Below are 18,179 nucleotides of genomic sequence, written 5' to 3'. Positions count from 1 at the left end.
TCAACAAAGAAACGTATATATATATTTGTTTTTGTGTGTCTGTTTTGTTTTATTTTTACATGTGTTGATTTGTGTATTAATTCGTTTGTTGTTTTTGTTATCGTTTTGCCTTCTGCTATGCATGCTTTCTGTTGATAATTAACATGTTCCCGTTGGGTGGCACAGGGAGGTCCGAAAATTCCCTCGCCGGTCCAAGTGGTTTCAACTGTTATAGTTCTTCCTGTTCCCCGGTCAAACAAAACCATCCTTGGTCTTACATTCTCTCTCTTCTTCTGTCTCACTCTGACACACACACATACACACATACATAAGTTCAACATGCACACACGCACTCTCTCCTGTTCTCTTTCGTTCTCGTTGACTCACACAGACATTGCATACACGTTAGCAGCTGTTATCGATGGACGGCGATAGCACGGAGGCCACCATACTGGGTTTATCACGTTTTTCTGCGCCACCATCGCACGCACCGGCGGCCAACAGCGGTGAACAGGATGGCATACCGGTGGCGGTTGTCGCTGGATTGCCGGCCCTTGCGTCAGCGGCAGTGGCGGCGCCAGCGGGAGAAGTAACCGTCGTACTGGTCGTAGTAGTAGTAGCGGGTCCACTATCGTCACTATCGTCGGTACCAACGGTGGCCGATGGTGGAACGACGTCCTCCCGCTTTCAGTGGCCCTTCGTGGCCTCCTTGGCGGCCATGATGAGGGGCGTTAGACTAGCGAGCGGTCGAGCGAGCTTCAGGAAGGGATGCTTTTGAGAAGAGGATGGCAACATAAAGGATTAGATTCACGGCACGGTTTCGACCTTCCCCCCGGTTGTGATCCTTACTTTTAACAGCTCGTAGGCCGTTGAGCGCTGGTCGACGTCTACCTCGAGGCACTTGTCGAGGAAGTCCTGAAAGACGGTGCTCAGCTTTTCCTTCTCCTTGATCTCCGGCTTGCCGTGCGTTGCGATCAGGTAGAGCGCCCTCAGCGGGTTCTCGTTTAGGTACGGCGGTTCACCCTCGATCATTTCGATCGCCATAATACCGAGTGACCAGAGATCAACCTAAAACGTCACGGAAGCGTGAGAAGGTGCAGTTAGCCGTGGGCGCCTCGGGAGAGAAACCGATTCTAAGCTACACTTACCTTCGGTCCGTACTGCTTCCGCGTGACCACCTCCGGCGCCATCCAGTACGGCGTGCCGACCATGGTCGTCCGTTTGGACTGCTCGGGCGAGATCTGCGCGCAAAAGCCAAAGTCCGTCAGCTTGACGCTGCCGTCCAGGCCGAGCAGAATGTTGTCGCTCTTGATGTCCCGGTGGATCACCTGGTTGCTGTGCAGGAACTCGAGCGCCTGCAGCACCTCCCGGCAGACGGCCGCTATCTGGCCCTCGTCCATGCACGTCTCGGTGACGACGTCGGTGAGCGAACCGCCCGGCAGGTACTCCATCACGACCCACAGCTCCTCCGACACCAGGTAGCTGTCGAGATAGTTGACCACGTTCGGGTGCTTGTTCTCCCGCATCACCAGGATCTCGTTGATGATCAGCTCCTTCTTCGGCTGCTGGCTGAGGTTCATCTGCTTGATCGCCACCTCCATGCCGGTCGAGCTCTCGATCGCCGTGTAGACGGTACCGGACGCGCCCTGGCCGATCTTCTCCATCTTGTTGTACTTCCGCTTCGGATCGCCGACGCTCACGATCGTGCGCAGCTTCTCGAGGATCTCCTCGTCGGACATCTTCTTCTTCTTGAGGTTGGCCGCCCGCTGCTGCGTCGGCGTCGTCGTCGCTGCGGTGCCATTGTTCACGTTCGCCACCGTCAGGGCGGCCACCGCGGCGGCCCCTCCGACGGCGGGCGTCGCCGGCACCGTTGGCGGTGGTACGTAGCAGCCCGTGTTGCTGTCGCCAGTCGCGTTGCTGCCCACCAACGATGGTGCGATGGCATTGCTTGCGGCTGTAACGTAAGGAGCGGCATGGTTGTGTGTGGCCCCGAGCGGGCCCACCCCTGTTGAAGTAGCAGCGGAAGGCGATGTAGTAATGGTACAACTATGGCTATTCGTAGAAGCAGTCCTCGTTTCGGTCGTCGTGGAAGTAGTATTATTAGTAGTAGTGGTAATGGTAGCAGTAATGGAAGTAATGGAAGTAGTAGCGTCGCCTTCCTCCACCGTGGCGGCGGCGACGGTCGGTTCCGCTTCCGGCGCTGGCCGTTGGTCGTCGTTTGCGTCGGTTTGTTGGGCGTCGTCGTTGTGCTCCGAGGGGAGATCGTCCAAGTCGTCGGGATCGTCGTCGGATCGTGCCAGCGGGGCGGTAGCAGCGGCGATCGCCGGACGCGTGGCGCTGGTGACGGTGATGGTGGTCGTCGTTTGATCGTTTACTGTTAGCGTTAGAGTGGTTAGGTTGGTTGGTTTCAGTTGGTTAGTTGGTGGTTGCGATCGTTGTTGTTGTTGTTGTTGTTGTTGTTGTTGTTGTTGCGGTTGCGAATGCAATGGAGCAGCAGTAGTAGTAGTGATAGTGGTAGTAGTAGTTGGTGGTTCGATTAGTAAAGCGCAGTCGAAAGCGAAAGCACAGTCGGTGGTACGGCAGTTACCTTGGTGTTGCTGATGGTGATGCAGATGCAGCGAGTTCTGCTGGTTCGTGGACGCCGCCGCCGCCGCCGTCGAGAGGCTGCTGATCGTCTGCGGGGAGGCAGCGTTGACCGAGTTCTTGTTCTTGTCGAACTGCGTCGGGCTGCGTATGGCGCCAGTTCCGGCGCCCGGGTACGTCGCAGCGGCGCTCAAATGAGGAGGTATTGGCGGTGAGATCGGATCATCGATAGGCCGTGTGTACTGGAAAAGGGGAAATGGATGTAAAAATGTATTAACAGGGATGAAACTTTTTCGTAAAGCAACTCATGAATGATTGGTTAATAGTCATAAAGGTGGAGTCAGACACTTTTTGTTAAAGATGTAAAATAATTATTTGAAATCAATAGTATTGAAGCGATGCAATGTTCAACAAAAGTATGTCTAGTCGTAGTCGTAATTGACAATAACATGCAAAAAAAAAAACCCCTCATGTGCATACTAAAAAGGGTGTATGTGTATTCTTCATAGATAGTTTATACCTTATGTCACGTTCTGAAAATGTTTTATTCATTTAAACAGAACCACGTTATCGTTCAAGAAGGACTTATTATATTATTTGGTCTGTTATATAAACAACCGAAAAATATACACATTTGTTTCATTTTCTGCATTCTTTTTTACATTTTGTGACATATTTTCTCCAAGACCTATATTTAGCTACTTTCACGACCATAACAAAAAAGAATACTATTTATTTTAATAACTTCTTTGCATGAAAAAACTGCTTTGGGAATATGTTTTTTTCCGTTTTTGCTTCTGTTGTGTTTTATGTTCTTTTAAACATGTTACAAAGTTTTGGAATATAAATATGATAAATTTGTCTTGTCACTAGGCTTGTTGTACCCATTACCTCACTTGTTGGTTCAAAGCTACCACCTCACTTCGCGAGGAGAACATTTTAAAAAAAGTGTTTGATACGGGTTTGCAAAAGTTTTTTTTAAGTTAGTTTATTAAATACACAATCAGAACATAATTTACCAGCAGTATGAACGACAAACGGTCTATAATCCCCGACACCGTACGGTGAAACGTTTCCTGATAGATATTGTAGATCTCTTGAAACATGATCCAAGCTAAGCTTTGGTACTAGGATACTGATAACTATAAACATATACAACAAAGACTAAAGAAACGCACGTAGAGCCTTCTGAAGGATCTTTCCCCTTGCACCTATGGTGTGTCCAGGGCGGTTCGAGAGTAACTGATCCGGGTGTCGGCGATGCAACTCTCCGCAGGGCCCATTCGCACCGAATTCGGGCCAATAATGCAAATCACACCATTGCTCTCTCTGGGCCCCGTGTTGGAATGCATCGGAGGATCTTGTCATCAACCATTCCCTTCCCACCCTTCTCGGTTCCCATGCCTTTATGGCTTCGTGCCATTTCGCCCTTTCCGCATTCCATCCACCCTCGGCTCGGCGTTTGGGTGTTGTTCGAACGTTGAATACCTCCGGCACAGAAAATATGTGGACGGAACCCATATTTTACGAGGTTCCTTCGTCGCAATCTTCGCATGTTCCGACCTGATTGGTGTGTGTTGGTGAGGGTTTCGAGGGCGGGTTGTCTAAAATGAGCTCCGCCCGGCCATCGCGGGTAGATTTATCATATTTCGATTATGAAAGTCTAAACGACAAAGAAAACGTCGTGAGGAGGGAAGGAACATACAGAGAGAAAGAGAGAGGGAGTGCTGGGCGCCAAAGGTTGGAAAAGTAAGTTGAATGAATTTTAATGTCGGGAATTCCCAAATTCCTGCAATCACACATCAGATTTAAACTCCAATGGGAGGATGAGTTTTGATTTGAAATATAAACATAACCAAACATTAATCATTTGATTTGTTTTGCGTACATGCGCTTATTTGTATGCTGACGCTAAAACCCTTCGAAACCTTCCATGTCCTACGTCTGCGGCGCACAACAGGGTACTAATAAACATTACCCAGAAACATCCAATTTTCTGACGCCACGTAGTACATCTCTCTTTCACGTTAGAACTTCCTGATAACTTGGTGTTTCAAGGTTCAAACTCTTCCCTAAAGGACAGGGATTTCCAGAGCGCAGAGAACGACAGGGGACCCCGGAAGAGCCAAAGGAATGTGCATGCATTTCAGGTAAAGCGATAGAGGAAATGAAAGATATCATGGGACCGCAGTGATATTTACCGGTAAACAAATTACCTGCGTTACTGTTTTCCTCGACATTTTCTTGAACGAAGCCGCACGGCGCAAAACCCACTGGTGGAAGCGACTGGTTCGTGGGTAAGTTCGTTCAGGTAGGCCACGAACCCGATCGACTTGAGGGAAAGAAGCCGTGACTAGAGAAGGCGCTATGTTTTGACCGCATGTGTCGTGAATTGGTCGTACGTACGTGCAGTAATCTCATTTGGCCCATTCGATCCGGTTGGGATCGATGGAAAGACCTTGGAAAATCGATCTCCAGCAAAAGTTTGGGTCCCAAAGGACCTGAGCTATAAAAGAACGACAAGCTATAAACTCGGGCGTTCCATGTAGCTCTCCTCATTCCGTTCGTTTATGGCAGATGATACTGGTGAGGTTTATTTTACAGTCTCACTTAAAATCCCACCATTCCATGCATTTTTCACAGCGTCTTTTGAGCACGTAAATCTCTAATGAAGATTAGAGTTGCAATCCTTTAGGTTGCCCAGAACATACAGTATAATAAATTTAGAGGCGGCTAAAACTATTCCTATAGCAAATCTAAAGCTTTAGTGATTAATTGCAATGACTCTAATCTCTCCTTCTTTAGCAATCATCCACAAATGATATCATAAAACCTACTCTTGACAAGCTAATTCAAATCTACGTTACTGAATACTTTAAACCTTTCATTTCTGCAGGATGTTTTAATTTGATTAAATTAAAATAAATTTAATTGGCTAGAAACCATCCAAATATTAAAAAGGTGAGTGTTGAAACTGTCGTCTGGTAAATGAGGCAAGTGCTACTTACGATCGATTTGGTCCGCTCGGGGCGGCTGGCGATGGGCGGGGGAATGCCATTGCCGCTGATGCTGCCGCTGGCGCTGCCGCTGAGGACGCCCAGCTCGTCGCTGTCGTGGTCGCCGGCCGAGTTGTGCGACGAAAGGCCCAGACTGTACGCCTGCGAGTGGCTGCTCGAGATGACCTGCGCCCCGGGTCCGCCGTGCGACTCCGAGTCCGTCGGCGTGCTGCTCGGACTGCTGCTGCTCACCCGGCTCAGCGACGACCCTATGGACGATGCTACGGTTGAGAATTAATAATGCAATCCAACATGCGGCGAGAAATGATGCGGTGAGGATTTTCGGACGGGGGTTGTGGCTTTTTATCGCGCCGAAAGATAGAGTAATAGTAGTAGTAGTAGTAGTAGTAGAGCCAATGCTGAGCGGAAGGAGAACGATCGTCAACGAGGAAAGAGGAGTCATCTGTCCAATCTTTGTGGATGCAGCAATCGGAGATAGCATTGTCTTATGTTTATAGCCACTTAACTGTGAGGTCAAGCGGCATTAACGCCTTAAATATACATGCCGTACCATGAGCTTTCTGGGACAATGATAAAAGAAAAGGTGCTGGGAGGTTGACCTAAGTTAGCCATTTTTCCGCAGCAGGATGTACTAATCATATACTTATTTTGGAATTAGCTAAACGGAAAAGGTTGTAATGCAATCTCAATAAATGTTTATAAATTTGAAATAAATCATTTAAAGAACAATTCAACGAAATATATCGTATTGACTGTATAGTTATGTTGTGCAATCTGAGACGGATCATAGGGTAATAACATTAAAAAGCAGTTTGAAGACCCGAGTTTTCAAGGACCCCGTCATTTTGCTAATACTTTTTTAAATTACATTTTTTTTTATATTTTTTAAATTTCGCAACAAAATTGTTAGTTTTATTAAATTCGAGATAAGTTTGTAAATTTACTTTTGAACGAAAGTAAATGGATAATATAAAAGATATTATTAAAGACGAATAGCATTCTCAGATTACTTTGAGGATAATGGACATGGATAAGCAAAAGCAAGTTCCAAATACAATAATTTAGCTTAGCATTATTTTTACTTTTTTCTTTTTCAGACATTTCAAGATTGTTAATTTTAAGTCGAGTTAAAAAATATTCAATCAAAAAGAAAAAACTAAATTTCTTGTCGATTAGGTTCTTAGAATATGATTGATGGTTTCACGTGAAATAATTCTTTGAAAAACATGTTTTTGGAAATGAAAACTTTTAAATCGAATAACGTTAAGTAAAACTGTAGTTTAATTCCTCATTTAAAAAACGTATGATTAAATCAATAATTTTATAAATTTTGAAATGAAAAATTGAATGGTGAATGTATCGCATGTTTTGGGACCTTCAACTTATTGCTGCTTGGGGCACCAAGAACGCTTAATCCACCTCTGTGTACAATACATTTTGGGCATATGTTTAAACGTATTTAGTTAGAGAACTACATAGAGTTGTACATAGAGATGTAACACCGTGAGGATGAAACACTTTCTATCGGCTTAAGTCATTTTGCTAATGCGACAACCTCACTTACTGCATCATCCACAGTTAATAGACCATTGTGTTCTAGTTTGCTCCTCCAAAAACCCCTTTACGTAACGAAATTACCTTCGATTTGCGATCCCGCCGGTGCTCTATTGGTACGATCATGGTGTCTGTTTCTTTGTTCGATTGTCTTAACTGCTTCCCGTCCTCGGTGGGGTAGCTTGCCACGGGTCAGCTACATAACATGAACACTTCCATCGGAACACTGCCGGGCACAGTAACACCTTTCGCTTCTAGCGCGGCTCCGGGAAATTACACCGAAAATCGGCCGCTCGGCACTCGAAACCCATTGACGGCATCGTCACGGGAGGGGTGTTACACGGGGGTGCAAAAGGTTCGCCGGGAAGTGATACGGGTTCGCGGGTTAATTGAGTAAAACTCCCATTCATTGCGACCGCCCAACAAACCAACACAGGCCGGCGACAAGTTCGGCGCGTCTGGGTTCGGTTGAATAACTCAATTAATTTAACTGAACTTCCTCTGGCCTCCTCGATTTCCCTTGCCCCTTTGGGAGAGTAGGGAGGACACTTTCTAGCCGCCAATTGCCGGCTGATGGCCTTCGTTCGAGTGACTGTTGCTCGCTTCTAACGCAGACAACTCTACAAAAATGAAATGTATCAATGAAGTGAGGACAACGGGAAAGCAGAGGGCATACTCGGTGTCACGAAACCAATCTCTACTAATTGATCGTCTCACCGGTGCTGGCCTCCGCCATCCACCAATCGGAAGTGACAGCCCAACGGTCAAAGTGACACATGTGTGCCAAAGTAATAACAATCGAATCAAAGCTTATCAATTCCTCTGCAACAGATTCACAGGAGTGCGATCGGGTTCGGACCAAAAGCAGACCAAAATAACGGCTCGATTTTGACAGTAAATTTCGGGAGCCACTTTTAATCGCCGGAAACCTTTCGACGAGAAAAGGTATTGGATTTCAACTCAGCACGTGCCGACATTGCGCCGGTTTTCCTCCACTACCTCAACGAAGGACAATTAAAACGGGATCACAGCTCATGTGAATCGTCCCGAAAAAGCTCACATAGTTCAGGTGCGTGACAGAGCCGCACCTCGAACGGTGCACAGCCTAATGAAGTGAAAAGAACGGTATGCTTGTCGGAAGCATCTTACGGCCAATCAAGAGGAATCGTTTGACGAGCGCAGTCTTCAAAACGATGGGACGATGTTTTGGACGGTAGTGAGTGTTAATTGGGTTGGTCGACCGGAAGACGCCTTTTGACATGCGCCGGCCGATCTTTTATTCACCCGGCAGCCCATGAACATGGAGTTTTATTGTTTCAATTTCAGTTTCACTTTCTTTGTTTGGCCTTTTCTTACGGATGTCGGGAAAATGTGAGCCAACGAAAGTGAACTCTAATTAGGTGTATGACAAATGAAATGAAAACAAAAACGAGCTGAGAAAGTCAAATTCTATTGACTCGATGTGATTATGATGGAGAAAATTATCTAACTTTAGAGTTCTGTTAAATTATAATTTGGATACCAAAAAAAGTTCGTTAAGTTATAAACAGTTTATTTTCGAATACTAAAATCACTTGAACGTAAGCGATTTGCTCCATCATCGCACATAATAACTCATGAATCTTTCGTCGAGAGATTCATGAATCCCAAAGATACACCAACTGATGAAAAGTGATCAGCCAAAAATGGGTAGAAGGACTCTTTTTTTGTGTTGCATAGTCCATGCCACTGAAAGAATCGTGGGAATTCGTTACAAATCCATGCAAGATTCATGAAGCTTCATTAAGGTTTCGAAAGATTCATTAAGCTTTGAAGATTAGAATCCGCAAAGATTCATGAAACCATCTAATGAATCTTGGGTGAAAGATTCATATGAATGAATCTCGTCAAAAGATTCAGCACAACACTAGAAGGAACCTTTCTAACCTTAAGTAATAGTGACGATGGTCCACCATGGCAAGGTTTGAGTGATTCCATCTACACTTTTCTAGAGTTATTCCCACCCTCACGCTTCCGTGATTGTCGCAAGCTTTCTGTCCTTCGTTAGGATGTTTATTTTCTAATGAATTATGATTACACTGCAAGAGCGTCATTAAAATGAAGGCATCCCTTGCCCGCGTACAAATATACCGAAAGGAGGAAGGAGGTAAAATCACCATCAACCCCGAAGCATTTAAATTGCATGTCACCCGAGACGCTCATTGCGAACGATCAACATTCTCAGCATTTAAATGTCCATCACCTGGCGGATACTTACTGCTTCAGGCAAAATTTACGCGAATGTCCGCGAAATTGCGCCCCGCGATCAAAAAAGTAAACTTCACACCCGAAACTCGGTTGTTGGGTTGAAGGTTGGGGGAGGGTGGGTCGCACCCTCGTTTCCTTTTATCACCTTCCTGTGTCCGGAAAGATCGAAAGGAAAACGAAATTAACAAGCAAATACGTCCACACCCTTCCCTCAGCGACATCCGTCACAACCAAAGGCCGTTAAATGGTTTAATCATTCATTTTCATCCCCGATATCGCAGGGCTCGGCGTTTCGGTTCCATTTCGATAGTACTTTTTTATGATTCCCGCCGCCTCGAGGGGGATTTGGTTTTGGCGGTTTTTGTTTTCACCCGCCACCATCACTTTGTTTCTCTTATTTTCGTGAGAATTTGCATTCCCAGCCCACAACAACACGAAACGGTGCATACAACGGCTCGGTGGTGGAAACAAATGGCGCCAAACCTCCGCCTGGAAGCTGATGGAAATGCCAGTTCTGTCGTCTCCCCAGACCGAAAGTGAAATCCCTTTCACTTGGGTTCGCAAAAAAAAAGGGAAATAAAATAAAAACAATATATTTCAAAAAAAAAAAAATGAAGGAAACGAACGCCACTCGCGCCTCGCGCAGCATAACAACACGACACAAAGCGCTCTTCTGCGGGCGAAAATCTTCCAAAATTGACTTACCACCCCCTGCCCCCCCCTCCGTGAAGGGGGAGGAGGGGGTGTTGGTAACGGCCATTTAAAATCATCGCCCCAACTCCTTCCCTTTCACCCGGCCCCAAAACGGGGGAAGCCTTTTCTTCGCACGACCTCGACGAAAAAAGCTATTTCATGATGTGAAATCCGCGGCGCCGTCACCATTTTTGGCCGCGGTACAATGTCTTAATAAATCGTGGCCCTGTCCCAATGTTCGTAAATACCGCCCGCACCCTTTTTTCTCTACCTCCCACTCCCCCCACTCGCCCCCATGGAACGAAAAGGTTTTTGAACCTTGGCGGTGTGGTGTGGTTTGTTTTCCCTTCGGCTTGCATTCGTTTCTTCTTCTAAGACGGGTATAACTCCTTCGAGGTGAATAATGAAGTTATGCTCCCGGGTGTGTTTTGCAGTTGTGACAATGTTTTGATAGACTCGCAGGGGGAAAGTGGTGGCGCGCGTCGGAATCTGTCGGAAGTTGCACAAATTAGGTTAGGGGCTCATTAGCGTAAACAGAAAGAGTATCTTTCTTTCCGAGAGCTGGAGCAATCGAAAGGTAAAACTAATTGGAATGGCTCGTTCTGCAAATAAATGGTTGTTTACTTCTGTTCAACGAATGCACAGTCCATTAACAATAGCAAATCAGAGCACCGTTCAATTTGTTAAACACAGTTATTAGTGTCGTTTATTAGTTTCAATTAAAGACCCGCACATCGACAGGCATAAATTGTTCGTATACAGTGCAAGAGCATAACCGAATTTACGTGCAGACCAATCGTCATGTGAAGAGCCAATTTGGAACCCTCTTTAACCGGTTTAATATCACGAATTATCACACCGAATCATCCGGCACGGTTCGTTTGCCATTTTACGACACACCACATCCTTACCGGTCCGGGGAGCGACCGCTGGAACATAGGTACGTACGTGTGTCGAAAAGATCGACCAGTAAACATCTGCACGAAGGGTGGAAGGGGGCGGGAGAAGACGGTGATTGCTTATCGCAACCCTCCTCCCTCGTGTTTGTCGTGATGGTGTTGGCTGATGATTTTACGTTCTGCTTGCCTCCGAAAACCGACTCAAGGCATGGAAAAGGCAAAAGGGACAAGAGAACCAAACCGAAAAGCCGAACGTTGAAAGGATGTGAAGATGGGGCGGCCTGGTGGTTGCAATGTTGCACAAATTATGCAACAACATGCCAGGGAGGGGAAATGATGCTGATTTACGACGAGCCGGAGCAAAGGTGGAAACAAATTTGAGCTGACGTCTGGTGCTGAACCGATGTAAACCGGGTCAGGATTTTTAGGAACTTACAATGGTTTAGCTACCCGAGATACCAAGATACATAAGATTGTACTCGCTATGCGGGAAGGTGATTATTATGGGTTTATTTCAGAAGCAAGCGCCCCCATCTAAGTTCTCCATTTTCTTACGCGTTATCTACATCATGAAATCGAAACAACCTTTTCATTAAAGGTCCTAAGGTTCAACATGGTGGAAAGGCAAATTTCAACCACTTTGACACAGAACAGGATTGTGCGCGAAACGAACCACAGCCTCACCCTACCATCGAAAGCGTGTGAATATTTCGCTAGATAAATCTAGCGAGTCAAATGTTGAGTCACATGCCAACTGGTTCAATTATACACCATTGCGCGAAAATGGTTTTCAGTGCAACTTAAAGCTGTTAATTGAGCAGAAGTGTAAAGAGCAATTTAAAAACAACGTTGTGACCATTGAGGGAAATTTAAGCAAAGCAGAGCGCACAACGGTAAAAGTAATATTTCACTCGAAATTGAAATTGAATTGGCAATAGGTAAAACCGAGATGAAGAAGGAAGGCAGGAGAAATGCCACTGAATTATCGCACCGAACCGAAATTCCAGTCCGCTGAGAGCCGAACTTTCCGATCGGCGCGCAGACATAATGGAATTTTGATTCACCCAACATAAACCACCAGAAAAATGGTAGCCAAGGGTACGGGGAGAAAATGGTAGGGAGATTTGTCTGAAAGGAAAAACAAATCACAAACAGCGCCTGTGGGAAATGAAATAACGATCGAAATATGGATCCACTACTAATTGGATCTAAACGGTACGGGGTGGGTGGTGGTGCACTGGAGGGCACCCCAAAAGGTCCTCTGCCAATAATTCCTACACAAAACAATGCAACCGTTTATGTGGCTTAGAAAGGGAGGGTAGGAAAAAGGCAGAATCGGACCCCGGCCTCCCTCGGATTTGACAAATATTGGGAGCACGATTTAAGCTTTAATTTCATAACTCGTGCACTTTGGTTCGACTTGGCCGCGGTGTTGCATTGCAAAGCGTGATTTGTTTAAGTAATTGTTTTTGAAACACAATAAAAAAAATAAATCAATCGGTAACCAAACAAAACATGGCGGCAGCAATAAACAACACATAAAAGAGAAACTGAAAATGAAATTGTATATCAACTTCATCACCCATTTATCATTCGAAAGCGAGGATTGTTTTTCCCTCCCTTTCCACACGGCACGATCAGATTATCGTTGTGCTTGCGTCGGGTTTTCCCGCACAGCGGAAGGGAAAAATTATGATGCACACAAAGCTGTACACCACTTTTTGCTCGGGCAGATTGTAATAGAGACATCGATACAAACAAACAGAAAAGCATAAAAACGCGAACGATTCCGTGCGCCAATAAATGGTAAAATTTAAATGGATTCATTTTGCACTCGTAACGTCGTAAACTCGGTTCGTTGTTTGCTGGGAAAACCCACCCTCCCTCCCCCTTCCATCCCCCCGGGGAAGGGCACAATCAATAGTGCACGAGTTTCGCGCGCAAAAACATTTATCGGGTTGGTGGCAAAATTCCCAGAAAAATGGTTGATTACCGTCATTTCCCGCGGGAAACGGAGCGATAATAAAGCTTATGTAAATGCAAGGGGTTGGATGCGTTCGAATCGGTGGAAAAGTGCAAGTTGCGATACTTTCGGTGGAAACGTGTACGAGGAACGAGCGATGCCGTTTCTAGCAGGTGATTGTAAAGTTCGAAGCCACTTTTGAATCCTTATCCTCCGGTGGTACAATTCCTTCCCGTGTGGATTATGATTTTGAACCATAAATTACGGGCTTTTCTAAGCCGCTGGCAATAATACGTGACATTTCTCGTGGGGTCTCCCTTTTGGCGTCCTCCAGAAAACTATGGCACCGGCAGAAAAGGCTCTTATACTACGCGCCGAGGAAAACATACTTCAAGTGGACAGAGTTTAAACATGATAAAGGGGGCAGCATCTTACCCGAGTGTGTCGTAGTGTGCAGTCCATGGGTCATATATTTCGAGCTCGGTCGCTGCTTGCTGCTGTTGTCGAAGAAGTTCAGCACGTCCAGCACGGCCTGCGGGTTCTTCTTCTGCTCCTGCTTGCTAATGTTTGAGTTCTTCAGCATCAGCGCCCATTGCTCTGGCATACCCTGCGGAAACGGAAAGTGAGGGGGAGAGGGAGGGAAATCACAAAAAGAGAAAAGATTAGTACCGTTGGCTTATCGAGTACATATTGTGTATGGCAGCTGTGTGATTTAAGTTCTATTTTTTTATTTAATTAACGAGAAACAAAAAGAATAAACAATCTAGCAAAACACATATCACTAGCATTTGGAGCTGAAATTTTTGTTGTAGAAAATTAGGCGCAGCCCCGCGTTGGAGAGCATAACACGACACTACACTAGAAGTAGTGGCATTCAGCTAAACTTAAAATGAAACTGCTGGAAAGAAAATCACAATTCGCACAGAAAATGTTCGTGCAGTGAAACGATGAACACCAAAAGAGAGAGGTCTCATGCGCGCAGAATGGTTTCGTAATGATCGATGATCGGGGGATGATCAAGATGTTTAAAAGCAGCTTGAAACTGAAGCACATTTTTGCAGCTTCCGAAACACTTTTCCTTGGCTTGTGTACTTTTTTTTTAATTTGGCACAACATCCCCTAGTGGAACAAGGCCTATCTCCGAAGAAAGTTTCTGCGAACGAAAAGTCGATCTAGTTATAAAATCTGTTCGTAATACCGGGTCAGACTCGAGATTCGATCCCGCACCTGTGGCGTGATGTTTCCTAGCGCTGCCGCTGCGCCATAGGCACCATTCCTTGCTTGCAAACTATTTAGTGTATAAATGCACTAATGCTTTTACATGCATCAGAAGACGACGAGCGTTTACGTAATGTACGGCTTGGGAAATGTAGTAATATTCCACGCAAACCGTTTCACAGCACTTTGAGCAGCTTATCCCTTCCCTTCCAAAGCAGTGGAATGTCTTATGCACTTACTAAAGATTGTTGGTCACGCGTACCAAATGCAAATAGTGTCCGTTTTCCTATCGCAATCTTTTCCTACACATCGCAAGTATTTTATAAAAGTGCCCCCCGAGTTAGATATCAATCTTTGAGGCAAACTGAGAAAAACGTTTTGTAACAGATTTTATTTTCTATGCTGACGTTTTATCAAATTACCATTCCATTTCCTGCACGATGGTGTGTTTGTGTGCCTAATGGAACTGTCACCCGGCGTCGTGCCGGTTCCGGTTCATCGCCGTGGGCGAAGGGTGAAAGATTGCAAATGTGTTGAAGTTGTGCATGCCAGCAAAAGCGACCAGGATGGTGTGTGTTTGGAAAAGTATTCCCTCAAGCGTCGAAAGAAAGTGAATCGGGAAGGAGAGGAGCAAAATCGGAGCGATCACACGCACGGAAAAATCGGTTCCGTTGCGATCGAGAAGGAAGAAATTTAATTCCAGCTTTCCACCGGAGGGTGGATACATTTCACGGGCCCACACAGATACCACCGGCATTTTTTTAAGATATCGAAAGGTGTCGTAAAGATTGGGCCCAGCTTGAGGTAAGATGCAATGGATCGTTAGGTTGGTTTGATGTACGTGTTACGCGCCCTCCCCCGGGATCCCTTCCCATCACTTTTGCTCCAGAAGGTTACTTAATTAGACATGTTTTCAATTATGTGACCGTTGCACGCCACTTTACAAGTGACCGGTACGGCGCGTGAAGCGTTTTTCTACCTCCCAAACTCTCCCTTACTGTCCAATGCACTAGCCGGAAGTGTATAAATGACACACGCAAATATTTTAACCGTCTTTTAATTGCACTGCTTAAAGATAGTTTTAAAGTCGCTAACGAATTAAATTGTAAAAATCACCTATCCGTCCAAACAGGGTAAGGGGCTCGGATGTCATTAAGAAATGCGTTTATAATTACCACGCACCATGCATCAGTGGTATGGCGCTCCCAATAGCCCCCTCCCTCCTCCCTCTCCCTTTTCCTGCGTGACGAAAGAATTACGAAAGAAAATATATGTATGATTGCGAGAAAGGATTGATTTTTGTTTTCTTTCGCTCGAAAATAACCCATCACGATTCGACTGACATTTTTTGACATTTTCGCAAATTGGTTTCCGCTTCGCTTGGCTGTGGTGGAGAGGTTTTTTTTTGTCTCCACTGTTATTTCGGAACCGCAACGTTTTCGCGAACCGCGCCTCTCCGTGGACGTTTGTGTGTCGACTCTCCTTTCGCCAATTTGGCAACAACGCACTGGAAAAGGGGGAGGAGTGGGGTTGTCCCGGACCGAACGCTGGAGGGACCCACCGTGAACTGAAACGACCCCGAAAGCTACCCTCAGCACCTTTCAAGGGTTATGACAACAGCAGCAGCAGCGAAGGGAAAAGTGAAATACTTCAAGCTGGCGACGTCGACGACGACGACGACTTAATTTGTTCCGTTGCTCCGCTGGCTGCACCTTGACCGCCGGGCGTCTCGTTTTCCCTCCCATTGGGCACCGACGACGTTAGCTATCGTCGGATCAGGTCGCTTGAAACTTCCACCATCGTAACGGGTGGTCCCGCTGTCCAGTTGCCCGCCAGCCTCATCCTCACGACTTAGCCGTCGTTTCGCTCGAGATGGCTTGCAGTTGTTTGTCCATTCGTCCTGATTCGAGATTCGCTTACGGCTGGGCTGTTGGGGGGATTTAAGCGATCCTTCTGCCAAGTTGACCAACACCGGGACCCGAGGGGGTACGGCTCTAGCGCTCTTTGGTTTCTTTCGAGTACGAGAAAGTTGCACCAGAAGGTGCGCACCCCCGAAGAGGAAGGAAGCAATGGATTCGCAATGGACGGGGAAAGGGTTTACTCTGGAGAAATAAATTCACTTTTGTGCTTTCCGTTTTGACACTTGCTGACCTCACCCGGAGGTAGGGAAATAGTGCATCGGCCCACGTGCTGCTGCTGCTGCAATTGAACCAGCATTTGCATAATTGATACATGATTCGAAAGTCAATAAACTTGACCGCTATGTTACAAAGCGGTTCCCATTTGCTGAATCAAAACCAACGGTGTACAAAGTATATCTTTTAACGCTTCCTTACTTTGTGTGAGCGTCGGTGAACCGTTTACGGCAAGGCATGTTGAATACAAGTGCAAGTAAACAAAACGCATTGGAGATGTATTTTAACCAGTCTAATTAAATGTATTTTATGGATGGAAAAACAGTGCATTGCAATAGGAAAACGTTGCGATAAAGTTTTTCACAATTTTTAAACAATAAGAGAAAGCCCAGTACTGACAGTATTGTATTGTATTGATAAGCCATTCAAAAATACCTTTTTTCATTTATTAGTTAGTTGCTAAACGTTCTCTTCAGAGGAACATTTGAGAAAACATTTCCAATTTTTAGATTATCGATAAAATAAATTAAACTGCACGAAATCATAAATATTTCTATGACAATGAAGCTCAACTAAAAACATATAAATAAAAACTATATTATGTTTGGTTTCCCAATTCCCATGCGGAATTTTGGTTTAAAAAAAATGTGAGAAGGAGTTGTATACCAAAGTTGTATTAAAATTCCCAGTTTTCCGAAAATTAAAATTTTTCAAACCAGAAATAATTCTGCACAACATGATTGTAAGTGAATATGTCAGACGTACACGTCCCCAAAGAAAAATAAAGATTTTGTTGTTAAGCAACTTCGCACCTGTAGGGTTAAGGTAAACAATAATCGTCATTATTGAGAAAATTGATCAAATTAAATACCCATCGCAACATAAAACACTGCATCGACCCTTGATGCTTCCTTCACCGAAAGCTTCTTGCTACAGGTTTTCTATTCAATCAAGAGAGCTCTTCTCCTTCAAGGCGTACCGCAAACACGGTCGGTTTTGCCCCGCCGAAAGAGGCCGCTAATTTTGAAAGCCATCACTACCCTCCCTTACCCCACCGCAACAGAGCTCGTTCGAAGGTTCGCATGATGAAAGGCGGAACGGACCTTGAGTGTCAAACAACAAAAATTCATTTCACGGTATCCCAACCAAACACACACGCACACTTAAGAGCGTAGAAAAGCGTGAAAATTGTGATTTGCAGGTCAACCGAAAAGGGCTCGAGAGGCGCGATAAAATACGTGAGGTGTGGGATTTTCCTCGTGCGTTGACAAATAACAACGTGCGTCACAAACGCGTCACTATGATTGAGAATCGAGTGAAAAATTTGTCAGTAATCAAACGCGAGGCGACATTGCGATGAGCAATAGGAAGATATTAGATTTGATCAGTCGAACGTAATGGTTTCGATTGGCAAAGTGCTGCTTCGTTTTCACTTGCGCAAGCTTTATTCACTTTGTGTGTCACGTGGTGGTGGATCGTCTGCTTTTTTTGTTATTAGTTCCCCAAATGGTACACTCCAGCCGGTGAAGGGCTTCACTATGTGATGCGAGCAAATGGAATCAACTCATCGGAAAGTCCCCATCTGTATGTATGCTGCGTAATCACGCGAGCTGAAGAGACGATCGTGCGTATGCTCTTGCGATGATGATTCCCGCGGATTATGTAAAAAAAGACGCACACGGAACGGGGGGGGGGGGGGGCATTTACGGTTGGCTAGGGAAAAGAAAGGGAAATGTTTCAGCATTTTATTCGATTACCGTCGCGTCGGGCGGAGAAAAAAGTTAATCGAGCTCAGAGGAGGATTTTATCTAATCCGAACCAGCAGCACACGCTTGATGATGAGGATTATCTAATTGCTAATCGTGGTGAATATTTGTTTTGCTTCGTGCGT

At 45.5% G+C, this 18,179-nt stretch overlaps 1 protein-coding gene across 1 annotated transcript in view; it reads right to left on the bottom strand.

Annotated features, from left to right (window-relative positions):
- Positions 1-303: 303 nt before the first annotated feature.
- Positions 304-18,179, bottom strand: part of LOC131288563 (serine/threonine-protein kinase Pak) — a 45,005-nt gene continuing 27,129 nt past the window's right edge. The window contains exons 3-8 of the mRNA XM_058317707.1: positions 13,371-13,542; positions 5,571-5,839; positions 2,567-2,804; positions 1,128-1,984; positions 829-1,047; positions 304-750 (exon numbers count right to left, since the gene is read on the bottom strand). Coding sequence (XP_058173690.1) covers positions 667-750; positions 829-1,047; positions 1,128-1,984; positions 2,567-2,804; positions 5,571-5,839; positions 13,371-13,542 — 1,839 coding nt within the window. The 3' untranslated portion in view covers positions 304-666. The remainder of the gene's footprint in view (positions 751-828; positions 1,048-1,127; positions 1,985-2,566; positions 2,805-5,570; positions 5,840-13,370; positions 13,543-18,179) is intronic.

Source organism: Anopheles ziemanni, chromosome 3 (assembly GCF_943734765.1).
Source record: "Anopheles ziemanni chromosome 3, idAnoZiCoDA_A2_x.2, whole genome shotgun sequence".
NCBI classification, from domain to species: domain Eukaryota; kingdom Metazoa; phylum Arthropoda; class Insecta; order Diptera; family Culicidae; genus Anopheles; species Anopheles ziemanni.
Note: the sequence above shows the minus strand (reverse complement) of the source record. Positions and strands in the feature narration are given on the sequence as shown.